Source organism: Triturus cristatus, chromosome 10 (genome assembly GCF_964204655.1).
Source record: "Triturus cristatus chromosome 10, aTriCri1.1, whole genome shotgun sequence".
In the NCBI taxonomy this organism is placed as follows: domain Eukaryota; kingdom Metazoa; phylum Chordata; class Amphibia; order Caudata; family Salamandridae; genus Triturus; species Triturus cristatus.
In genome coordinates, this window is record NC_140593.1 from 280,650,289 (window position 1) to 280,672,872 (window position 22,584).

General features: G+C 46.2%; 1 protein-coding gene across 1 annotated transcript in view; it reads left to right on the plus strand.

Annotated features, from left to right (window-relative positions):
* Positions 1-22,584, plus strand: part of LOC146789325 (ATP-dependent translocase ABCB1-like) — a 1,722,143-nt gene that overhangs the window by 1,133,011 nt on the left and 566,548 nt on the right. Inside the window, exon 17 of the mRNA XM_085631119.1 lies at positions 17,675-17,890. Coding sequence (XP_085487245.1) covers positions 17,675-17,890 — 216 coding nt within the window. The remainder of the gene's footprint in view (positions 1-17,674; positions 17,891-22,584) is intronic.

Consider the following 22,584-nt stretch of genomic DNA (forward strand, 5'->3'; position numbering starts at 1 on the left):
CAGTAATCCTGGGCACGGTGTATGCTCCGAATTTCGAGCAAGATAAATACTGGGATATAGTGAGCGGGGCACTGGCGGGATGGGAGTCGCAGCCATGGATACTGGGGGGAGACTGCAACGCGGTAATGGATGTAGCGCTAGACAGATCGCATCTGCCACTGCATGGGGCAGGTGTGTATAAGCAAGCAGAGGTATTGGACAGGTGGGCAAAAGGGTGTGATCTATGCGATGTTTGGAGGATGAGACACCCCACACACTGGGAATATTCCTATTATTCTGCAGTGCATGACCTGCATACCAGAATAGACAGAATATACTGCTTCAACAGGATAGCAATGCAAACGCTACAGACCACATATCTACCAAAAACCTTTTCGGATCATAACCCGATGGAGATGACCTTGGCATGGGGAGAGTCCCCGCGCCGGTGCCCACATGGCGGTTATGGCCACAGTTGCTGGAGGACTCTGTATTCCGCAGAGGCCTAGCGGTGACCATTGATCAGTACTTTGCAGAGAATAGCAACACGGCGACGAGCAGACTCATAGAGTGGGACGCTTTCAACGTAGTGATCCGAGGGAAAGTGATAAGTACAATAGTATGCGCCAGACAAGAACTCCACAGGGCACTGATAGAGGTGGAAGACAGAATGGGTAAACTGGAACAGGAGGATATAACAAATGGTGAATGCAGGGGCCCGCTGCAAGAAGAGAGAATAAGGCATGCAGAACTTTTAGAGTCTCTGCGGGTCATAGACTACCAAACATACACGAAGAGAGCGCATGCTGAAGCAGATAGGTCTGGGGCGTTACTTGCCAGATTAATCCGAGACGCCGCCCTGGCGGTGGTTATACATGAAATTGCACTGGCGGATGGGACAACAGTCAATACGCAGGCAGATATCAACACAGCCTTTAGGCACTATTACACTACATTATACGGTACAACGGGCCAAAACTCAGAAACCAACGCAGAAGCCTTCCTTTCTAACCTGATGTACCCAAGACTTACAGCGGCAGCCCAGAAAGACCTCACAGGACCCATTACCCAATCCGAGATTAGAGTAGCCCTAAAGGGACTACCGCGAAATAAAATCCCCGGAATAGATGGGCTTCCCGTAGAATTCTATAGTACATACACAGAATCCTTAGTACCGCAACTGGAAGTGTTATATAAAACAGCATGGGAGAAGGGATCTTTGCCAAATACAATGGCATAAGCGTTAGTAATATCCCTTCCAAAGCCCGGAAGAGACCCCACAGATATGGCCAATTACCGACCGTTGTCCCTGCTCAGCACAGAATATAAAATATTAAGCAAGGTGCTGGCTAATAGGTTGTTGCCCTCTCTGTCCGGATTAATCCACATTGACCAAACAGGGTTCCTTCCGTCACGTAGTACATCGTTAAATATCAGGAAGTTACACCACTTAATGATGGAAGCCCCGAGCCTCTACCCACACGCGGGCTGTCTTTCGTTTGATTTAAGACAAGCCTTTGATTCCATTAGCTGGGAGTATATGTTCAAGGCTCTGGCGAAATTTGGAATCCCAGAGGGGTATATTGCCTGGTTACGTTTACTCTATAAGGCCCCTACGGCGCGAGCACGAACTGGTGGCTATATCTCGGAGAAATACTCCATACATAAAGGGACCAGACAGGGTTGTCCCCTATCTCCACTAATCTTCATACTAGCATTGGAACCATTAGCCATAACACTGCGGAAAGACTTTGCAGATCGGGGCATAGTGTTAGGGAACATGACACCTGTTCTCGGCATATGCAGACAACATCATTTTGTATTTACAGGACCTTACTCTGCCATTAGCCTCAATATACAACACATTTCGTCGCTTTGAACTAATGTCTGGGTTGGCTATTAATGTGGGGAAATCCCATGCTTTCTTTTTCACGGTCCTTGCGGGTATTGACAGTATGGCCTTTGGAGATGCACAGTTGGAGGTGGCTACTTTTAAGTACCTTGGCATACAAATTTACAGGGCACACAAAGATATGTTAGATGGAAACTTACACAAAGCAATCCGGGCCCTGCGGTCCAGTATAGTGTTCTGGACGGCATTGCTACTCTCTGTAATGGGGAGGGTAGCCATAGCAAAAATGGTGGTGCTGCCGAGACTCTTGTACTATTTTACGAACTTATCGCTAAATGTGCCGCAGGCCACGTTCAAACTACTGAACACGATGCTCGCTGAACTTATTTGGGGGAACGGCAGACGACGTATAAGCCTAAAGAAACTACAAGTAGGCACACGAATGGGAGACTTGGGTGTCCCGGATTTGAGAGCATACTACTATGCAAGCCAAATACAATGGTTATCATACTGGACGGCAGGGCGCAACCTGCAGGAAATAGGATACACGATGGCAGACATTGACAATGGCGCATTACACAAGCTATTATTAGCAGGTAGTAGACCGCCGAACGACCTTCCCCCATTGCTGGCCACGGCGCTCCACTGCTGGAAAGCGGCACTGCACTACACACAGGCATCCCCGGCATATGCAGGTAACATTCCTTTGCTGGGGATCACACTACCAGTAGGCACAATCATGAAACGCAAGCTGAAGCCCTGGTTAGAAGCAGGGGTTAGCACGGTGTCAGATCTTTTCGGTGATGGAATACTATTAGATCATGATACCTTTGTACACTTATACATATTACACGCTGCACTGCTGAGATACATTAGAACGCACTGGGCCCCGCAAAGGCAAGAACCCCTCACCAACGACCTGGTCAAGATGATGTATTACATGGGGAGAGGTAGACATCTTATCAGATCTACACAGGTATCAGCTTGCACACGAAAGCCGCTCTTGATACATTGAGGACTGCATGGGCAGGAGACATAGATAGAGACATAACAGATAAAGAATGGGCAAAGATCCTGGAGCATCCAAGGAAGACTTCGAGGAACGCAAAGTTCAAATTCATACAGACAATGGTATTGCACCATGCTTATCTTACTCCACATAAGCTAGACTGAATGTTCCCCCATACCCAGCACTGTTGCCCGAGATGCTTGCTTGAAGGAGCACGCTTAATGCACATGCTATGGTCCTGTCCAAAAGTGCGGGGATACTGGGACACTGTCAGGCAAAGAATAGGGGACGCGGCAAACTGGAAAATACAGAATACACTGGAGGAATACATCTTAGGACTCCATAAACAAGTCTCAAAACATAAAGTGCAATACCGCTTGTGGGAGGGCGGGCCGAATAAACAGACGAGGAGGCTGTATATAGGGTGCCCGTCGGTGACTTTTATTTAAGGTTTCGGTTAAAGGGTTCGAGGGGGTTGGTGACACCTTGGCGTCCTCGGGGTTCTTTTCTTTCTCCGGGGAGGCGTCGTCTTCAGTAGGACCCTCGCCTGTCTGGTCTTCTTCTCTTGTTGGGGTTCTCCCTACTCACCTCCTCTCCCCCCCATTTGTCTACTCGACCCTCTCCTTCCCTTCTCGGTCCCGAATCACTCACCGGCTCCGCCGCAAATCTCCCGAGTTGCGGCCGCTCCCCAGCCTCCTCCTGTGGTGACCACCAGTCTTCACACCACCTCTCCTCTTCGTCTTCCTCTTTGTCTTCGTTTTCTCCTGGTTTCACGTCTTCCTCGGACTCCACGTCTTCCTCCTCCACCGTGTCGTCGTTCGCTAGCTTCCCCCTTCTTCTGGCTTCTTCGCGCTGGTCTTCCATGGATTGGTCCTTTTTCTTCTCTATCGCCCAACTACTTAGGGGGTTCCTCCGCCTTCTCTCACGACGTCCTGCGTGAGTGGTTCCTGTAGGAGCGGAACACGGAAGGAGGTGTTTATTTTCCAGAAGGGCACCTGGTCTATAGCAGGACTCTAGGTCCTAGCGCCGGCAGGTGGGTGTTCGTGGTTAATATATATTGGCCAGGGATGGGACATGCTCGACACTTCCCCACATACCCTTTCTGTCCTTCTAGTGGGGGGTTCCCGTGAGGATAATGGGAGAGGAAGTCCACGTTTACCTGATCAGTTCCTTTCCGATGTTTAGTCTGGAATTTGTAGGGCTGTAAGGCTAGGAACCATCGTAACATCCTTTCATTATTCCCTTTGTTGCGGGCCAACCATTCAAAGGGCGTGTGATCTGTATACAAGATGAATTCGCGTCCCTCTAAATAGTATTTCAAAGAGTCAATTGCCCATTTAATTGCAAGGGCTTATTTTTCAATAACTGCATAATTTCTTTCTCGTGGAAACAGTTTCCTGCTAATGTACAATAGGGGTCTTTCCTCACCCTGTCTATTCCTTTGAGACAGGACGGCTCCCAACCCTTGATCAGAGGCGTCAGTTTGTAGAACAAAGGGTAACGTATAATCAGGACTAGCCAGTACTGTATCAGAGGTAAGAGATGTTTTTAGTCTTTCGAATGCTCTGACTATCTCAGGGGAGGGGTCTTTTAACCTAACTTCCGTTTTCACTGCCTTATGCAACAGATACGTGAGAGGAGCTGCTATCTGTGAGAATTGAGGAATAAATCTACGATAGTAGCCAAGCAGCCCTAAAAACGCACGGAGGTCCCAGGCAATCCGTGGAAAAGGTATTTGGGATAATGCAGCCAGTTTCTTGCTTTGTGGTTGTATGACGCCTCTGCCCACTAGGTATCCCAAATACCTCACCGTTTGAGCAGCCAAATGACTCTTGGTGGGGTTGATTTTCAGACCATATGTTCCCAGGGCTTGAATCCCTTGTTACAAGTGAGCAAGGTGTTGTTCCCACGTTTCACTATAAATGATGATATCATCAATGTAAGCTCCGGCATACTGTTCATGAGGCCGCAGGATTATATTCATGGCTCTCTGAAATGTAGCGGGTGCCCCATGTAACCCAAAGGGTAATACTTTGAATTGGAACAGGCCATCAGGGGTGGAGAACGCCGTCTTTTCCCTATTTTCGGCTGTCAAGGGTATCTGGCAGTACCCTTTGCATAAATCAAGGGTGCTGATGTATTTAGCTTTCCCAATCCGTTCGATCATTCATCTACTCTTGGAAGAGGGTATGTATCGAACTCCAAGATTTTGTTCACCTCCCTGAAATCAATACAAAAACGCACTGAACTGTCCGGCTTAGGCATCAGAATGATAGGGGAATTCCACTCACTAGTAGAGGGTTCTATTATGTCTATTCGGAGCATCTGTTGTACCTCTTCCCGGATGGTGTTTCTACGGGCCTCAGGAACCCGATACGGCCGGAGACGTATTTTCTTGCCTGGAAGGGTTCTAATGGAATGTTCTAATAGCGTCGTTTTCCCTGGGGTCAGAGAGAAAATTTCCTGTAAGGGTGATAAGACACTGACTAGTTCGGCTTTTAAGGGGTTTATTTATTTATTTATTTAGGTTACTTATAAAGCGCTAACAATCATCCCGAGGGATATCACGGCGCTGCGATTGCTACAGTGAGGATGCAGTGGGAAAAAAATAGGTGTCTTTAGTCGTAGTCAGGGAAAAGAAAAGTTTTCAGTTGTTTCCTGAACGCCAGATGATCCTCTGTAAGTCGAAGGGCCATGGGAAGTTCATTCCACTTCTTTGCGGCAACGTGGGAAAAGGCTCGTTCGCCCATTCTGGCTTTCTTTACCCTCGGTATGCTGGCCAGAGCCGCGATTTGTGAGCGGAGGTGTCTAGTGGGCGTGTAGAACCGGATCCTGTTTCTAAGGATGAGAGGGCCTGTCTCATGAAGTGCTCTATGAGCAATGCACAGCATCTTAAAAGTTGCTCTCTGCTTCATCGGAAGCCAGTGCAGATCTCGCAGACAGTTTTTGGCCGAGTCATATTTCCTTTTCATACAGATGGCCTTGGCTGCTGCGTTCTGAAGTGTTTGTAGCTTGGTGAACAAATGCTCCGCCATGCCAACAAACAGAGAGTTTCCATAGTCCAGCCTGCTCATCAAGAGAGACTGAATTAGGATCCTTCTGCAATCTAATGGAATCCAAGGAAAAACTCTTTTGAGCATTTTCAGGATCGCAAAGCCTTTGCCGCATATAGCGGCTACATGAGCTTTCATGGAAAGGGACGTGTCGATCGTTATCCCCAGATTCCTTGCTGTTAATGTAGGGGCTGGGGGGGATGCCCAATGCTTCGGGCCACCAGGTGTCATTCCACATTTGTGTGTGGCCTCCAAACAACAATATCTCTGATTTGTCTGCATTCAGCTTGAGATAGTGTTTATGCATCCAATCAGCCAAATCTGAGAGGCAGCTCCTAAGTCTGTCCTTGGAATTGGTCTTCTCATCCAGGACTACCGTAAGTTGGGTGTCATCTGCATAGGAGCAAATTTCCACCCCCCATTTTCTGCCAATTCCGGCCAGAGAAGACACAAAAACGTTAAACAGAGTAGGGCTTAACGAAGCCCCCTGTGGGACCCCATATTTGATGGTCCGGGGGGAGGATGAGAACTTGCCCAAATGCACCGATTGGGATCTTTCCAATAGGAAGGACCGCAACCATCCCAGTGCTCTGTCCCTAATGCCTCTGGTGGCTAGTGTCTCCAGGAGCAATTTGTGTGGGACGGTATCGAATGCCGCCGAGAGGTCCAACAGGATTAGGGCAACTGTTTTCCCCTGGTCCACCAGCATTCTGATGTTATCAAGCACGGCCAGGAGAGTTGTTTCCGTACTATTGTTGGCCCTAAAACCTGTTTGCGTACTGTCTAATAAATTATTAGTCTCGAGAAAACTGACCAATTTTCTATAGATGGTTTGGTAGCTCAGATTCGATACATTGATCATATAAGGGAGTAAAAGCGACTGAGTTCCCTATGAGGGCCGGGAGTGGTCCCTCCCATTTCTTTAGGAGGTTAACATGGTATACTTGTGACGTCCCTCTGTTTTTGTCGAGCTCTAGTCTATAGGTAACAGGAGTTACCTGTTCTAACACAGTGTAGGGTCCCTGCCATTGCCCTAGGAGTTTATGATCCGAGGATGCCATCATTAACAATACCGCGTCCCCTACTGCGAAGACTCGAGTCTTGGCTTTCCTGTCATAGTGGGCTTTTAGGGCCTCTTGTGCTCTCTCCATATTGTTCCTGACTATAGTACGTATTTGGTGTAGATGCGTTTTTAGGTTGCTCACTTACTCTATGAGGGGTGTAGTGTTATTTGGTTCTGTTTCCCATTGTTCACGTATCATATCTAACAGAGAGCGGGGTTGATAGCCATAAAGCAGCTCAAACGGCAAATATCCCGTGCTCTTTTGAGGTTTACAATGAACAGCATACAAAGCCAAGGGTAGTAAATCTTCCCACCGCTTTGATTCTAGGGCCAGGTGTTTTGTTAACGTGAGCTTAAGAGTAGCGTTATAACGCGCGACCAGAACGTCCGTTTGGGGGTGATATGCCGCCGTTCGTATCTGCTTGATACCCAATTGGGTACACACCTGTTTCATTAATTTAGACACGAACGGGGTCCCTTGATCGGTTAATATCTCTTTTGGGAATCCGACTCCAGAGAAGACAGTGATCATGGCTTTGGCTATGTTAGACGCGTCTGGTCATCTTAAGGCGATGGCCTCCGGAAACCGCGTACCATAGTCCACTAGGACTAACACGTAACGACATCCACTACGAGAGGGCAGAAGAGGACCGATAATGTCCATCCCTACTCTATAAAAGGGTTCATCTATGATAGGCAGGGGATGGAGCGGGGCCCTAGGGGGGCTGTATCGGCTATTTTTTGGGCAAATGGCACATTCCCTGCAATACTGTTTCACCTGTCTGTATATCCCTGGCCAATAGAACCTTTCGGTTATTGATCGCTCGGTTTTCTCATTGCTAAAGTAACCCCCCAATAGATGACTATGAGCCATGTATAGAACTTTTCCCCGAAAGGAACCGGGAACCAGTAATTGGGGTACTGTGTTGGCCTCCGCCTTTCGGTACAATAGTCCATTGTTAATAAAAAAATAGGGACATACATGTAAAGTGTCTTCGTTTGGCAGGGCCTGATTCCAGGCTTCTTGTAAGACGGGGTCTTATCTTTGTGCCGCATGAAAGTTTCTGTCATCTTCCCATGGGTTGTCTTCTGTTTGGACTGGCAATGCTATGGCGGGCTTTCTTTTCTCTTTTCGCCTTTGGGTTTTGGTTTTCCTAGGCTTGGAAGGGGGCCATTCAGGGTTGTCATCCTGGGAGAAAGGGGTGTCGGCCCACCAGTCTTTACCGTCCGGCTTTGCCTTATTGAGCAATTGAGATAGTTGTGGGTAGTCATTTCCCAATATGAACTGTTCTGGTAGCCTTGAAATGAGACCGACTTTTAGTTGTGATCCAGGATCGGTGGCATGTTGTATATGTACATATGCAGTAGGATACTGCTTTGTGTCCCCACGGACACACTGTATATTCACGATTCCCTCAGATTCACCTAGCTCAGGCCCCAACTCCTGGGGACGTATCACACTCTGTCGACATCCAGTGCCTGCTAAAGCTTTCATGGGTCGTCCATTCACAGTTATACCACAACGATTGGGCGGGGACTGATCAGTCTGTGACAGGCAACAGAAGTTTCTTGCCACCCCTATTTCCATGGGTTCTTCTTTTTGTGGACAGAAACGTGCTATGTGTCCTAACACCCCGCAATTACAACATTGTGGTCCAGGCATAGGGGCTCTTGGTACAGGAGGACCTGGAACTCTGAACACTGGGGGTCCAGGAACAATAGCAGCAGGCTCTGGTTTTTGAACCAAGGGTGGTTGAGATGGACGATGTAGCCCACTGACCCCGGATTTCCAGGGGGTCCCTCCCGCCCTTTTTGGACTTCTTGGGCTCTACTATAGGCGCTTGCGATCTCCACTGCGGTTTCCAGGGTGAGATGGGCGTGTTGTCTGACCCACTTCTGAATGGGTGGATGGAGCGAGGACAGATACTGCTCCAAATATACTTTGGCCATGATCTCTTCTTTGGTGGCGGTGGCGGGCTTCAACCACTGATCAGCCATATCTTTTATTCTGAAATGCAAGGCCCTGGGAGTTTCTTGGGGACCCTCCTTAATTTGTCTGAACCGCATCCTATATGTTTCGTCGTCTACGCCTAACCTTTCTAGGACACATTGTTTAATTTCGGCGTATGGGGTGATTCCTTGGATGTTGGCTGCTTGGTAGGACGCTTGAAGTTCTCCCGAAAGTAAAGGTCCTAGGTATTGACCCCATTTATCAAATGGCCAGGCTGCTGCCAGTGCCGTTCTCTCAAAGTTGTTAAAAAAATAATCTGGATCTTCTCCTGTCACGTATTTTTGTAGGATGACCGACGGTAGGGTGCTCGGGGCCCTCTGTTGTCCGATAGCGTTCGTGAGTTTTCCTATGGCAGTGTCATGTGGTGGTCCTTGTTCAGACAATACCTGTTGCAACTTTCCTCTGTCCTCTTCTACCACCGACAAAAACTTCTCCATTTCCTTTCCCAGGCTCTCTTGGTTTTCAGCCATCTTGGCGAGTACAGACTCCATGTCTTCAGTCAATCCAACTTCTGACACCACTTGTGGGAGGGCAGGCCGAATAAACAGACGAGGAGGCTGTATATAGGGTGCCTGTCGGCGACTTTTATTTAAGGTTTTGGTTAAAGGTTTCGAGGGGGTAGGTGACTCCTTGGCGTCCTCGGGGTTCTTTTCTTTCTCCGGGGAGGCGTCGTCTTCAGTAGGACCCTCGCCTGTCAGGTCTTCTTCTCTTGTTGGGGTTCTCCCACGGAGGCTCATGAGCGTAAAAAAAGAAAAGAGGAGCCGTCAGTCTTCTAGTGTATATGCCCGTTTGCTAGGATAGTCCCTTCACCATACCCAGGTGGTGGATCTCCACATCTCTATGGCCGGGTAGTGTTACTCGTGAGGATAGGGAATTTAGATATATGGGTGAATAGGGGGAGGAAGAGTATACAGTGGATTATCGTACTACCGGCTTCTCTTTTAGGCTGCCCTACTCACACTAGTGGTCTATTTACAGGGAGGGGTAGTGCATGTGGGTTGGTGCTTTTGGTGACAATCAAACGTGCCCGCGTTGTTACTCTCAGTCCCTACTCCCCTCCTCCCCCCCCTTTGTCTACTCGACCCTCTCCTTCCCTTCCCGTCCCGAATCACTCACTGGCTCCGCCGCAACTCTCCTGAGTTGTGGCCGCTCCACAGCCTCCTCCTGTGGTGACCATCAGTCTTCACACCACCTCTCGTCTTCGTCTTCCTCTTCATCTTAATTTTCTCCCGGTTTCACGTCTTCCTCGTACTCCGCGTCTTCCTCCTTCACCGTCTCGTCATTCGCTAGCTTCCCCCTTCTTCTGGCTTCTTCGCGTTGGTCTTCCGTGGATTGGTCCGTTCTCTTCTCTATCCCCCAACTACTTCCGGGGTTCCTCCCGCCTTCTCTCGTGACGTCCTGCGCAAGTGGTTCCTGTAGGGGCGGAACACGGAAGGAGGTGTTTATTTTCCCCAAGGGCGCCTGGTGTATAGCAGGACTCTGGGTCCTAGCACCGGCAGGTGGGTGTTCGTGGTTACAATATATGGGCCAGGGATGGGACATGCTCGGCACTTCCTCACACCGCTTTATAGATTTAGCGCTCATCTTAGCTATACGTAATATAACTATGTGATGGAAGTCGTGCATACCCCCGGATGTGCAGACATGGCACACGGAAATGATGAGATGGGGCGCGGCGGAGAGTGCGGCACTGCGTAAAGAAGAACTAAGGGGACTGCGAAAAACACCAATAGCGTTGGAATGGGATGTAATGCTGGAAGCCATAAAATCGGTAGACGAAGTCTAAGACCCTAAGTAGAGTGTAAAATTGTCAGTGCGGAAGGGTACCTAAGTCTTGTCAACAGTGCATGGACAGGGAGATGTATAATAAGCACACACAGATCTGCCAAGAGTATATATAAGGAGATGCAAAAGGCGCAGTACACAGACACACACGTGAGACGGGGGAGGGGAGGGAGGAGGGAGTTGGGGATTGTTTATTGTAACAATGAGACAAAGGTATTATCAATAATGGGGTTTCCTGTCCCAAACGGGATATGACTTGTTAAACTTATTCTATAGAACAAATCAGTGCAACCATATTGCAGCGGAACTGTATTGTGTATATGTAAATGTGTTATAAGAAAGAAATAAGGTTGCTGCAAAAATGTAACATGTTGGTATATGATGTAAAAGATCTCGAAAACCAATAAAATATGTTTTACAAAAAAATTACTCTTCCTTCTGGGGGCAGGCAAATGTAAAATTAAGGATACTAAAGAATGATCTGAAAATGGATTAGAGAGAATCAAAGAGTCTCCCCTTGTGAACCGATTACTAATCAAAAAGAAAATCCAGCAGGGATGCATTTTAAATCTCGCTTAGTAGCACGTGAACTCAGCAGTACCTGGATGGTCTACCCTCCATGGGTCCAGTAAGGCGAGATCCTCTTTAATAATTTTTAAAAGTCTATTTGTTTTAGGTTTTAATAGCTTTTTCCCCTTATTGAACGTATCAAGACGTAAGTCTTGTATTAGAAGAAAATCTCCCCCCATAATTATATATCCCTGTACACCCAGCAGCAACTCGTATACATCTGTTCCAGGGGCGCACACTCGTCACCAATTGGACCATAGTAATTGAGCAGGACGACAGCTATACCATTAACTACACTGCAGGTGCAACTTGTTGATCAAAACCGAATACCAGGCAATGACTGTACAATTTTTGCTTCATGTTACATAATGGGAAACAATTCCAAGGCCCCAGTAACAGTGGGAGCATTGCTTGCCATTGCCTCATGCGATTCTGGGGGAAGCTTGCAGGGATTCAGTGGAAGACCACACCAAGGCCCTCAAACAGCGGGTGCAAATAATCCATTGGTTCATGGAATTTGTGGGGGGCTTGCTTGGATTGAAGCATAAAGGAATCACAGGTGCTGGGGAGGCATCAGTCTTGAAGGTGCTGGCGATCATCGGTTATGAGGGTGCTGGGGGATCATTGGTCATGAGGGTGCTATCGGAGCATCGGTCATGAGGGTGCTGTGGGAGCATCTGTCATGAGGGTGCTGGGGGAGCATCAGTCTTAGGGTGTAGGGGGAACATCGGTCTTGAGGACAGTAGTGGAACATCAGTCATGAGGGTGCGTGGGGAATATCGGGCATGAGGGTGTTACGGGGAACATCAGTCATGATATCATAGCGTGCCTTAGAACGCCATATTGATAAAGAAACATGAGCCCTGCATTCTAGAATACTATGCAGAGGACGTAAGAGGGGGTTGTGACAGAGAGGGAAGCAGGACATCGTACACACTGTGCTACTGGAATCAAGCTGAACCTGACTGATGAGCTCTAGTGAGTGTGAACCCAACCTTGGGTTGTTTGTTTTCCAGATTAGGGAGGACCTGTCCTGGCTGTTAAGGCTTGACTGACCTGATTGGAGCAGGGTCAAGACAAAGTTTCATCTAGCATCTTCCAACCTAAATTAGCATGATGTGCAAAATAGTGATGGACTTGGATGTGGCACAAGTAATTACTAGTAGCTGAGATTCATTCAAGCATTTCATCATCACTTTTTTCACATATTTCAGTGCAATGCTCTAAGTGGGATGGGTATGCTCAGATGTAGGTCACATGCACACTTTGAAACTGGAATTAAGCTATGCCTGACTGATGAGGTCTAATACAAATGATCTAGGATCTAGGAGTTTATAGAGTAGCTTGAGAAGCAGTAATGTGAATGCAGTCATCAATTATATCATTGGTGATGTTATCAAAGATGTCATTTAACTTGTCATGAGTGATGTAAAATGCAAGGTTATAAGCAGGGCATGGCGGGGGCACAAATTATAATGAATTCTCTGAACTATAATTGGCAGGTTGCAGTGGTTCCTTAGTTTATAAGTGCTAGTTTTAACTCATTTCAACACTTAACTATAACATCACTTTAACCTTTGTTTTTCTAGTGAATACACACACACACACACACATGCACACACACACACACACACACACACACAATTACAAGGCATATGGAACACATGCCCCATCATTTACTGCATTCGTTTGGGATTGGCAGCAGATTTGCTGTGGAGCGGCCGTCCGAGGCCTGGGACACAAGCAGACGGCTGGGGTGGGACTCGGTCCCCCAGCTTCCTCCTCTCAGTGCGGGAGGCGGAGCCAGCCCTCCCAGCGCCATAATAGCATTACTGCTCATCCGCTCTGAGCCCATCCTGGCTCAGAACGGGGGAGTCAGGATGGGCTCCCCTGCTCTGGATGGTCACCATCAGGAATAGGCAGGGCAGGGCCACCCCCCTAAGTTTACTGGAAAGGATTTCTGGTTGTTCTTATTTCGTACACCTGCAAGCCACTCTTGAGGTCTGTGCTAGGGGTGGGCGGAATTTGCGAAATTCACTTTCGCAAATTATCGCAAAAATGTTAAAAATCTCCGCAAACACGCGGAAATATCGCGAAGATGCGGAAGTTTTTTTCCCACCCGTTCGCGGTATTTTCTGCGTGGTCGCGGCTCGCCAACTTACCCATGCGGTTGCTCGCGGGCGCGGCCAGCTTGTTTTCACTTGTCTCGTGGTGCATGATCGCGAAAAGAAAGACGTAATCGCGCGACGCATGACGTTACTGTGGGCGCGAACTGTCGCAAGACAGCGCAAATGGCTACCAACAATCCAACATCTCGTGGAGAACGCGACCGGATCGGGAAAACTTGTCGCCGATCGCGGGGATTCAGGTAAGGCGATCGCGCGCACGCGAGAATGTATTATTTTACAGCGCGAGCAAGAAACAAATTATCGCTAAGCTGCGGAATGCGGAAATTTTGACATTTTCGCGCTTTCCGTGGAACGCGAAAAATGCCAAATTATTGCAATTTCCGCGAACGGAACGGAATTTTGGCCCAGGCCTAGTCTGTGCACTTGTTTTATTTTCTTCGCATAGATCTGGGTACAGCTGCCAACTCTTTTAGATATCAACAATCTGCAACACTGACTATTGCAAACCTTTTCTGGGGTAGGGTGCGAACTGCTACCTTGACCTTCTGTTGACTGTGTAAGGTCTATGCTTACATTAGGATTGTTTATAGAAAGTCCCTGGTTATGGTGAAAAGGAAACACCCAGGTGGGACTGGCGGGACGGGTGGGATGGTGGCAAAATCCCCCAATAAAATTCAAGCCTCCTCCTCTATTTTGAACTAAATCACTGGTGCTATGAAGGTGATTGAAAAGCAAATGATGAACTTTGAGGGATCCTTAACTAGTTGTACTGTTGACAATTCTGGAATGGTTCCAACTATTGTAGGGACTAACCATTTCAAACCTCACTCCCAATGATGGTAGCTTAACCAGCAGGGGGCAGTCGGACGATACGGTACTGGATGAGAGTGCTGCCAAATCCCCCTCCTCATGTTTGTTAGTCACTCAACCCCTGAGAAAACACCATAAAACACCGTCCAGTAAACTGACCCAGACTTTTCCAGATCCCCAGGGAGGGAGGGGGGCAGTAAGGCGCCCAAAGGAAATAACTCCCCAGAATAAACAACATCGAAGAAAGCCCACTACAGCATCAGTTAACAATCCGTCCACACCAACTGAGGATTACTCCTCTCTGGAAGCTTAAGAACAAGCTCTAACAGACATGGTTAGGCTCTCATTTAGTGTTCTTACTGAGGGATTAAAAGTCATTGAAAGCACTGTCCTAACGTGTATGGACCTGCTGGGTATGTTCCACGTGCCATATGGTTGTCACCCCACAGTGAGGTACAACGGTCCACCCACAGCACCCAGTAGGGCCCAACATTTTTTGTCCAGCCCAATGTGAGCAATTTCAACTACTCCAATCACTTCCAGTTCCAGCCAACACTCGTATGGTACCCTCACCTAATAATATCCCAACCAACTGCAGTCCTAACCCTACTCCTTTGTTCCAACAGGTCTGTCTCACCCACATAATCAATTTCCCACAAAATGTGACATCCTTTACAATCCACCCTCAGCCAATAATGTTAATAATGACTTACAACCAACTGCAGTCCTAACCCTACTCCTTTGTTCCAACAGGTCTGTCTCACCCGCATAATCAATTTCCCACAAAATGTGACATCCTTTACAATCCACCCTCAGCCAATAATGTTAATAATGACTTACAACGTTCTTTCCCTATTGAGAAATCTGAGCACTTGGAGCTTCCCCCCACAGCTACACCTTCCGTGGTAATTTTAGCTAATGTCCCCTTCGCCTCTACTTTTGCTCCTGAATCCTGGGTTTCACTCAGGAATACATTTTTAAACTGGCTAAATATGAGGGTAGGGAGGAGCACTTTTTGAGATCGCAATCACAGAGGCTGAATGGCTAATCCACTTTTCTAATCTCTATTCAAAAAAGGGGGCTACTGCCACTACCCTTCCTACATCAGTTCCCACGAGTGATCTGGCAACAATACTACCCCCGACCGATCAGATCTACCCTGACATTACTTTAGATGAGGTAGTTTTGGCTCTGAAGGTGAGCAAAAGGGGGTAAAATGCCGGGCCCTGATGGGATTCCCATTGACTTGTTTTATAAGAAGGGAGATCACAATAATTCAATGCAATATAGACAAATTTCTCTGCTGGACTCCTTAGTCAATGTGGCCGAACGCACTCTTCTAGGTAATTTGCAGGATAGCCTTATTTCAGATTTGCAGTATGGTTTTCGCCCAGATGTGGCGACTATTGAACAGGCATTAATTTGAACCTACTTACAGGGAAATATGTGCACATTAAAGGAGGCAGCCTGTTCTTGGCATTTGTAGATCTATTCTCTGCTTTTGACTTTGTTGTACATTGTGGTCAATCGTGGTCAGCATGGGTGTAGATTATGCAAGTGTTAACTTCCTTAGGCATTTGTTTGCATCGGGTCGGGCAAGGTACTCTATGGAGTAAACGGTAAAATTACTGAGCCATTTGACATAGACAGAAGAGTTTGTCAAGGCTGCGTACTTGCTCCATTCCTGTTTAATCTTTACCTTAATAGTTTGGGCAGTACTCTCGAAGGCAAATGTACTGACCTACCCCAAGTCGGGCATCGATCGATCTTTGCACTTTTATATGCCGATGATGCTGCTCTAATGGCCCACACTCCCCTGGGCTTACAGTGATTACTCAATAAATTTGCCCAGTTTATGCAGAATCATGGCTTAAAAATAAATATTAGCCAAACCTTTGTAATGAAACTTGGGAAAAGAGCTACAAACTGTTGTGATATTTATATTGAGGGTACTATGATGTTGTTTACACCTACTTTTTCATACCTATGTCTTTTACTTAACAAAGAAGGGAACTGGAACAGTGCAGTTAAGTCAAGGAGGCTCCAATGTGTTAAAATCACTGCGGCTTTGCTGAACTTCTCTAGGAAGTTGAGCATTAAACATCCAAGGGAAATGATGACCAACAGTAAGGGCAAATGCAGACCAACCGCCATGTATGGGTCTGAGATTTGGGGATATTCAAAAGTTGATTTACTTCAATTAGCAGAAAACACATTTCTGAACAATGTCCTTTCCCTCCAGAGAAGGTGCACAACTTTTGTTTGTAATTCTTATTTGGGAGCCCCTTATTTAGCTGACTTGATCAAGGTTCTGCCAGTCATGCTCTGGCATAAGATCTGGTCCTCTGAATATATGGAGCTTAACCATTCCATTGTATAGGATTCCCTTAGTTCTATGTCTGCATTTAAAATCCATTGGCTAAATTTGTGCATGACTTTCTGGCCAACATCAGCCAACAGAAGTATTTTAACCACCCTGAGCTTTTGATTAGTATTCGCAGGAAAGTCCTAAAATGTAAATGTTATTTTCTACTTGAGGAATTGTGGTTATCTCTTGAGCTTAAGAAACACCCTGTCTTGAAGAACCAACTGATTCTGACTAGCTATGATATGCAACCTTATCTAGCGATTGTAAACAACCCGCGTCACAGATTTGCGCTGACGCAGTTTAAGCTGGATATTTTCCATCATTTAACCAGCTTCCCCATCATTAATAACTGGATGCACGATCCTATGAAATGCCGATGTGACAATGCATCACTGCAGAGTACTATTCATATCCTTTTTCTCTTTATATTTAACTCAGACCTGAAGAAATGCTACATTAAACCTCTATTAAAATTGCTTGGTTTTGTCCAATTCGACCAGCCTTTATCTACCTGCAATCCCTTCCAAGTTTGCATATATGTGCTGTATTGTCAAGGTTTTTACTGGCTGTTATAAGTTGTAGGAAGCAGCTGTAGAATTTTTTTTGTCTGTTTTTATCTATGTGTTTACCTATCTTTTTAACTGTTCTTGTAATTCAGATAATGTTATATTTTTGTAGCCTTTATAATTTACTATGTGATTTTGAATAAAGCTTATTTGACTTGTCTTGACTACTGCATTCGTTTGTCTTTATGCAAAAGATAGAAAGTAGTATGCTCAGAATTACTGCATCCTCAAGCCTATTCCATACCTCAGAATTAACATGTTCTACCATGCAATGAGGAAAGTAGATTTGCAGAGTGTATTGGTACGATACCTATAAACAAATGTATCCTACATTGTGTCACATTCACTTTTAAGCCATATATTAAGGGATTAGGCTGTTTTGCTCGAAGAAATGACCTTGCACAGATTCTATCAGCATATAGACCGTGTGATAAACCTGTATTTCTTTCATCTGTATTATGGATTTTGCCTTGTTCTAGGGTCAGAATGAAGACAGTGAAGTAGAGGAAGAAGAGACTACTGAATATGATTCAATTGATGAATCAGGCATCTTTGATGAAAGTATGTCAGCATTGAGTTCTAGTGAAAATGGCAACAGAAGAAAAAGCAGTCTGAGTGTGCGGAGAAGAAACTCAAGACAAAAGTCACTCAAAAAGAAAAGGACATCTATGAAAAAGGGGAATATGGATCTACAGGTGAGGGATTCAGGATAAAGCAAGTATTGCAACTCAAAGCATGACTCTACAAATTGTGCCCATGCTTTAGGTTGTGGACACTTAGTCATATATTGTATACATTTTCATACAACGCAGCATTGTGCTACATTGCGGGAAGCTGGGCCCAGCCCAGAGCCACATTCCACTACACTGGCGCTCTAATTAGGCTATCAGCTACCCACACCCACACATCATGATGTAGAGGAAAGTATGAAGTGTGAAGCCTAGGTTTAGAATTGGGATTATACTCTTTCAGTGAAAAGTTCGATCCTTATACAACTTCAGAAGGATCCTGCACACTGGGGGGCTTATTTACATCCCCCATGTGCCACCGGTGCATCACTTTTTACATGGGAAAAAGTGAAGTACGGTGGCGCAAAGGGCTTGTAAATAGGCCCCTGGATGTGCCCTGTGCACTTCAGCACACAAGCAATATGTGGTGTTGTAGGAAAAATAAAAACATTTCTTCTTGGTAATGCCTGTTCCAAGGAGATGTCTGTTTTGATACCCAGTCTGGTTCTTAGTAGATCAGGCTTTTTGTCAAAATCTATTGGTATACTATTGGTATTGTCCCAAGTAATGCCCCAATAAACCCGCCTTAATGCAAAATGCTGACGAGTGGTTTATTTGCACTAAGACCAAGCTCTGAAAATGCAATCTGTCTAGAATGTGTTAGAGTTAGAGCTACCGGCATAGTAAATGGCAATTTCTTTTATCAATGTGTTATGTAGTGTGTAGTGGAATTATGTATGTTGAATTGGATTAGTTGTGCAATTGTGTGGCATGGAATTGTGTGGTGTGACATTGATCGGATTTGTGTAGTGGAATTATGTGGTATGGTGCACCATGAAATTATATGGATAGGTAAAACATGGTATTGAGTGTACTGGAATTATGTGGAGTGGAATTGTGTGTTATGGAGTGTATTTATGTGGAATGATATTTTGTGTTGTGGAGTGGTTTGCGCTGGAGTTTAATTATATGGTGTGCTATTAGATTTTGTGGCACAATGTGTAATTGTGTGGTGTGGATGATATGTATGTGGTGTGTTGTGTAATTGTGGTGTTGAGTTGTATTATGTGGTTTGGTGTTGAATTATGTGGTGTGGATTGCAAATGTGTGGAGCTGAATTGTGTGGTGTGGAACTGCATGGATAGCTTAACCTGTTTGGTGATTAAAAAAAGAATTAGATTAGGAGCTAAGCTTCAGATCTGTGTGCTTGGGTGTAGAAAAAAGAAAGAGTGTTAGAGCTACTGCTGTAAATGTCAATGTCTTACCTATATATTATCGATTGGATCTATGTGGTGTGTAGTGGAATTATGTGGGTTGGATTGGAATTGTTAGTTGTGGCATTGTGTGGCATGGAATTGTGTGGTAAAGAGTGGATTTTTGTAGTGTTATTGTGTGCAATTTTATTATGTGTGCAGTTTTATTATGTGGATAGTAATTTATGTGTATTTGAGTGTATTAGAATTATGTGGAGTGGGATTTTGTGTAATGGAGTGTAATTATGATGGATGGTATTTTGTGTTGTGGAGTGTTATGTAGCAGAGTTTAATTATGTGGTGTGCTGTTGAATTTTATGGTATGATGTTGAATTATGTGGCATCGTGTGTAGGCCTGGGATAAAATTCCGTTCCGCTTGCGGAAATTGCGATAAATTTGACATTTTCGCGTTCCGCGGAGAGCGCGAAAATGTCAAAATTTCCGCAATCCGCATCTGACTTTCTTTCTTGCTCGTGCTGTAAAAAAATACATTCTCGCGTGCGCGCGATCGCCTTACCTGAATCCCCGCGTTTGCCGACAAGTTTTCCCGATCCGGTCGTGTTCTCCATAAGATGTTGGATTGTTGGTAGCCATTTGCGCTGTCTCGCGACAGTTCGCGCCCGCCTTAACGTCATTTGTCACGCAATCACGTCATTCGTCGCGTGATCACGTCTATCTTCTCGCGATCATGCACCACGAGATTATGAGATGATTGAGATCTCGCGCCCGTGAGCAACCGCATGGGTAAATTGTCGAGCCGCGATCATGCAGAAAATATCACGAACGGGCGGGAAGAAAACTTCCGCGTCTTCGCGATATTTCCGCGTGTTTGTGGAGATTTTTAACATTTTCGCGATAGTTTGCGAAAGTGAATTTCGCAAATTCCGCCCACCCCTAATCGTGTGGAGTGTTTTTATGTGGATTGTTATGTGGTATACATTTCCATGGGGTGTATTGTGGGGTGTATTTATATGGTACTGAGTAGTGTGTAATTAGGTGGATTTGAATTTTGTGGTGTTGAGTGGTATTATGTGGATTGTATTATGCTGCATGGTATGGTTGTATTGATTGGCATTGTACTGATTGGTGTTGCGTGGAGTGGTGTTGTGTACAGTGAAGTGTGTGATGTTGAGTGGAGTGTCATGAAGTGGAGTGCAGTTGTGTAGCATTGTGTGGAGTGCAGTTGGTTGGAGTGGTGTTGCATAGAGCAGAGTGGCATTGTGTGGAGAGGAGTGGCATTGTGGGGAGAGGAGTGGCGTTGTGTAGAGTGGTGTGGCATTGCAAGAAGTGGCATTTGCGTGGGTCGCTCTGCATTGATTGACGCTGCGTGGTGTTGCGTGGCGCAGAATGGAGTGCACTTGCGTGGAGTGCACTTGTGCAGAGTGAGGCGGCATTGCATAGAGTGAAGTGCAGTTGCGTGCAGTGGCGTTGTATGGAGTGGCATAGAGTGGTGCTGCGTGGGGTGCACTTCAGTGCCAGGGCTGATGTGCTTGGGCTCCTAGGCCACTCCTGCATTTTTATATGTGTGCCAGATCTATCAGCTTTTCCAGTGGGATTTTGACACCCAAAAATAAACCAGAGACACCAGTCCCTGGTCTGACTTGACTTCGGTGGATTTGAGAGTCTTGACTCCAACCTTTGCCCCAGACCAGTCTCCCCATCCCATGCCACCCCTCCACACACACATTCCCCTTCCCTCAAATGAAGCGTTGTTTGAGGTAAGAGAAAGCCACAGTAGGTGGATATTCCTTCCAAAAAAGTACTAGCAATGCCAATAGGTCACTGTATCGTACTATATGTATAGTACTGTAATGCTATATGGTAATGTGAAGCAGATAGGGAATGGCTATGGTGTTGCGTGGAAGCAATTAACTGCAGAATAATATTGGAGTATGTTAAAAAGTCAAGTGACAGTTGCACTGTCAAGCCAGACCTAAAAGTCCATGAAGGTTAACTCTAAAGCAATGAAATAGCCCAACAGATTTATTCATCTGCTGCTGAAATCCTTGTGCAGCCTGCATGTGTGAAACTGCAGCGGTGCAAACCAGATACTCATCCTTCCAAAGTCGATAACATGTGCATCGCTGTGTTGCAGTTCAATAGCACCTACGAATCACTATGCTGTGAAGCAAGAAGGCAGTGGCAGACATAACTTTACAAAACACGTCATTTATAGTTCCCTATTGCACTTCACACCAGCTAGTTGCAAAACACCACATTAACCCGATATTAAACCGGCCAATTGCAGATGTTGTAACAATACCAGGACAAGGAGTTTCACATGGAGTAGATCAAAAGGGACTGCAGTGCAGTCACAAACACATCAGGCAAAGCCACGTGGTCGATTTAAACAAGAGGATAGCTCAAAGTGTACAGAGATCTGCCTGCTGCCGGAAAATTCGGAGTTTTAACGACTGCAGAGCAGAGGCCACTGAACTAAATAGTCCTGACCCTAACTTAACATAGAAGAAAAAAATCTGTTGTAACTTTTCATAACTCTCAATTTACCCATAACACTTGTGTGTGGTACGCCCAGGGGGATATTTTCAAGAACGTGTGATAACCATTGGAAAAGTAAATTAACTCAGCACTCAACAATCCAGTCTATCTCGGGAAAATTACGCCATGTTAACCAAGTAGTCACAACACGACGGTACCATGCGATAGTCTCCAGTTAACGCGTCAAATGACCGTGATAAAATCAACACCACGCCGCGAAGATGCGAAACACGAACGCAAAAAAAGTTGCGATGAGGCCAATCGCGATACAAAAAGCAGCGAAAACCAGCGACAGGCCTGCAAATCCCACGTGTCTGGTGGGAAAATGCACTATAAAAGCTACAAATACAACACACCAGAAACAATCCAATGTGCGTAGCAACAGGGATGCACCCTGACTGAGCACAGACACCAACGTGAACCCCACAAGCCCCACAGACCACCAGCAAGGAACAACGGGGTTGGGGAAGGCCAAGGAAAAGAGGGAGAGGAAGACAGGGTGCAGTCCGCAGGTAAACCATATCAGCATCACGGAGGTGACAGAACACTACCATCAACTGACCCACAATTAGACTACCTTGAATGCAGTCGGAGTGTCGAGGTGGCCAATGGAGGAGGCCAAGAGGCGCTGGCATGATGTGAAAACCTAAACCAGGCACAAAGCTGATGCCAACAGGAAGGCAGCAACGGCGACAGGAGGTGGGAGTCATGCACCACAGGAGGAGCTGGAGGAAATTGAGGCCACAGTCATAAGTGTGGAGACAGTGCAAGGAGTCCGGACACAGCTTGGACGGACCTGACACAACAACAACAGTGTGAGTAATGACCAGGGACTGGGGGTGGCGTGGGGAGATGGGCACATTGGCACACATGCATAATGATGTGTAGCACACTGCACACCCACAATT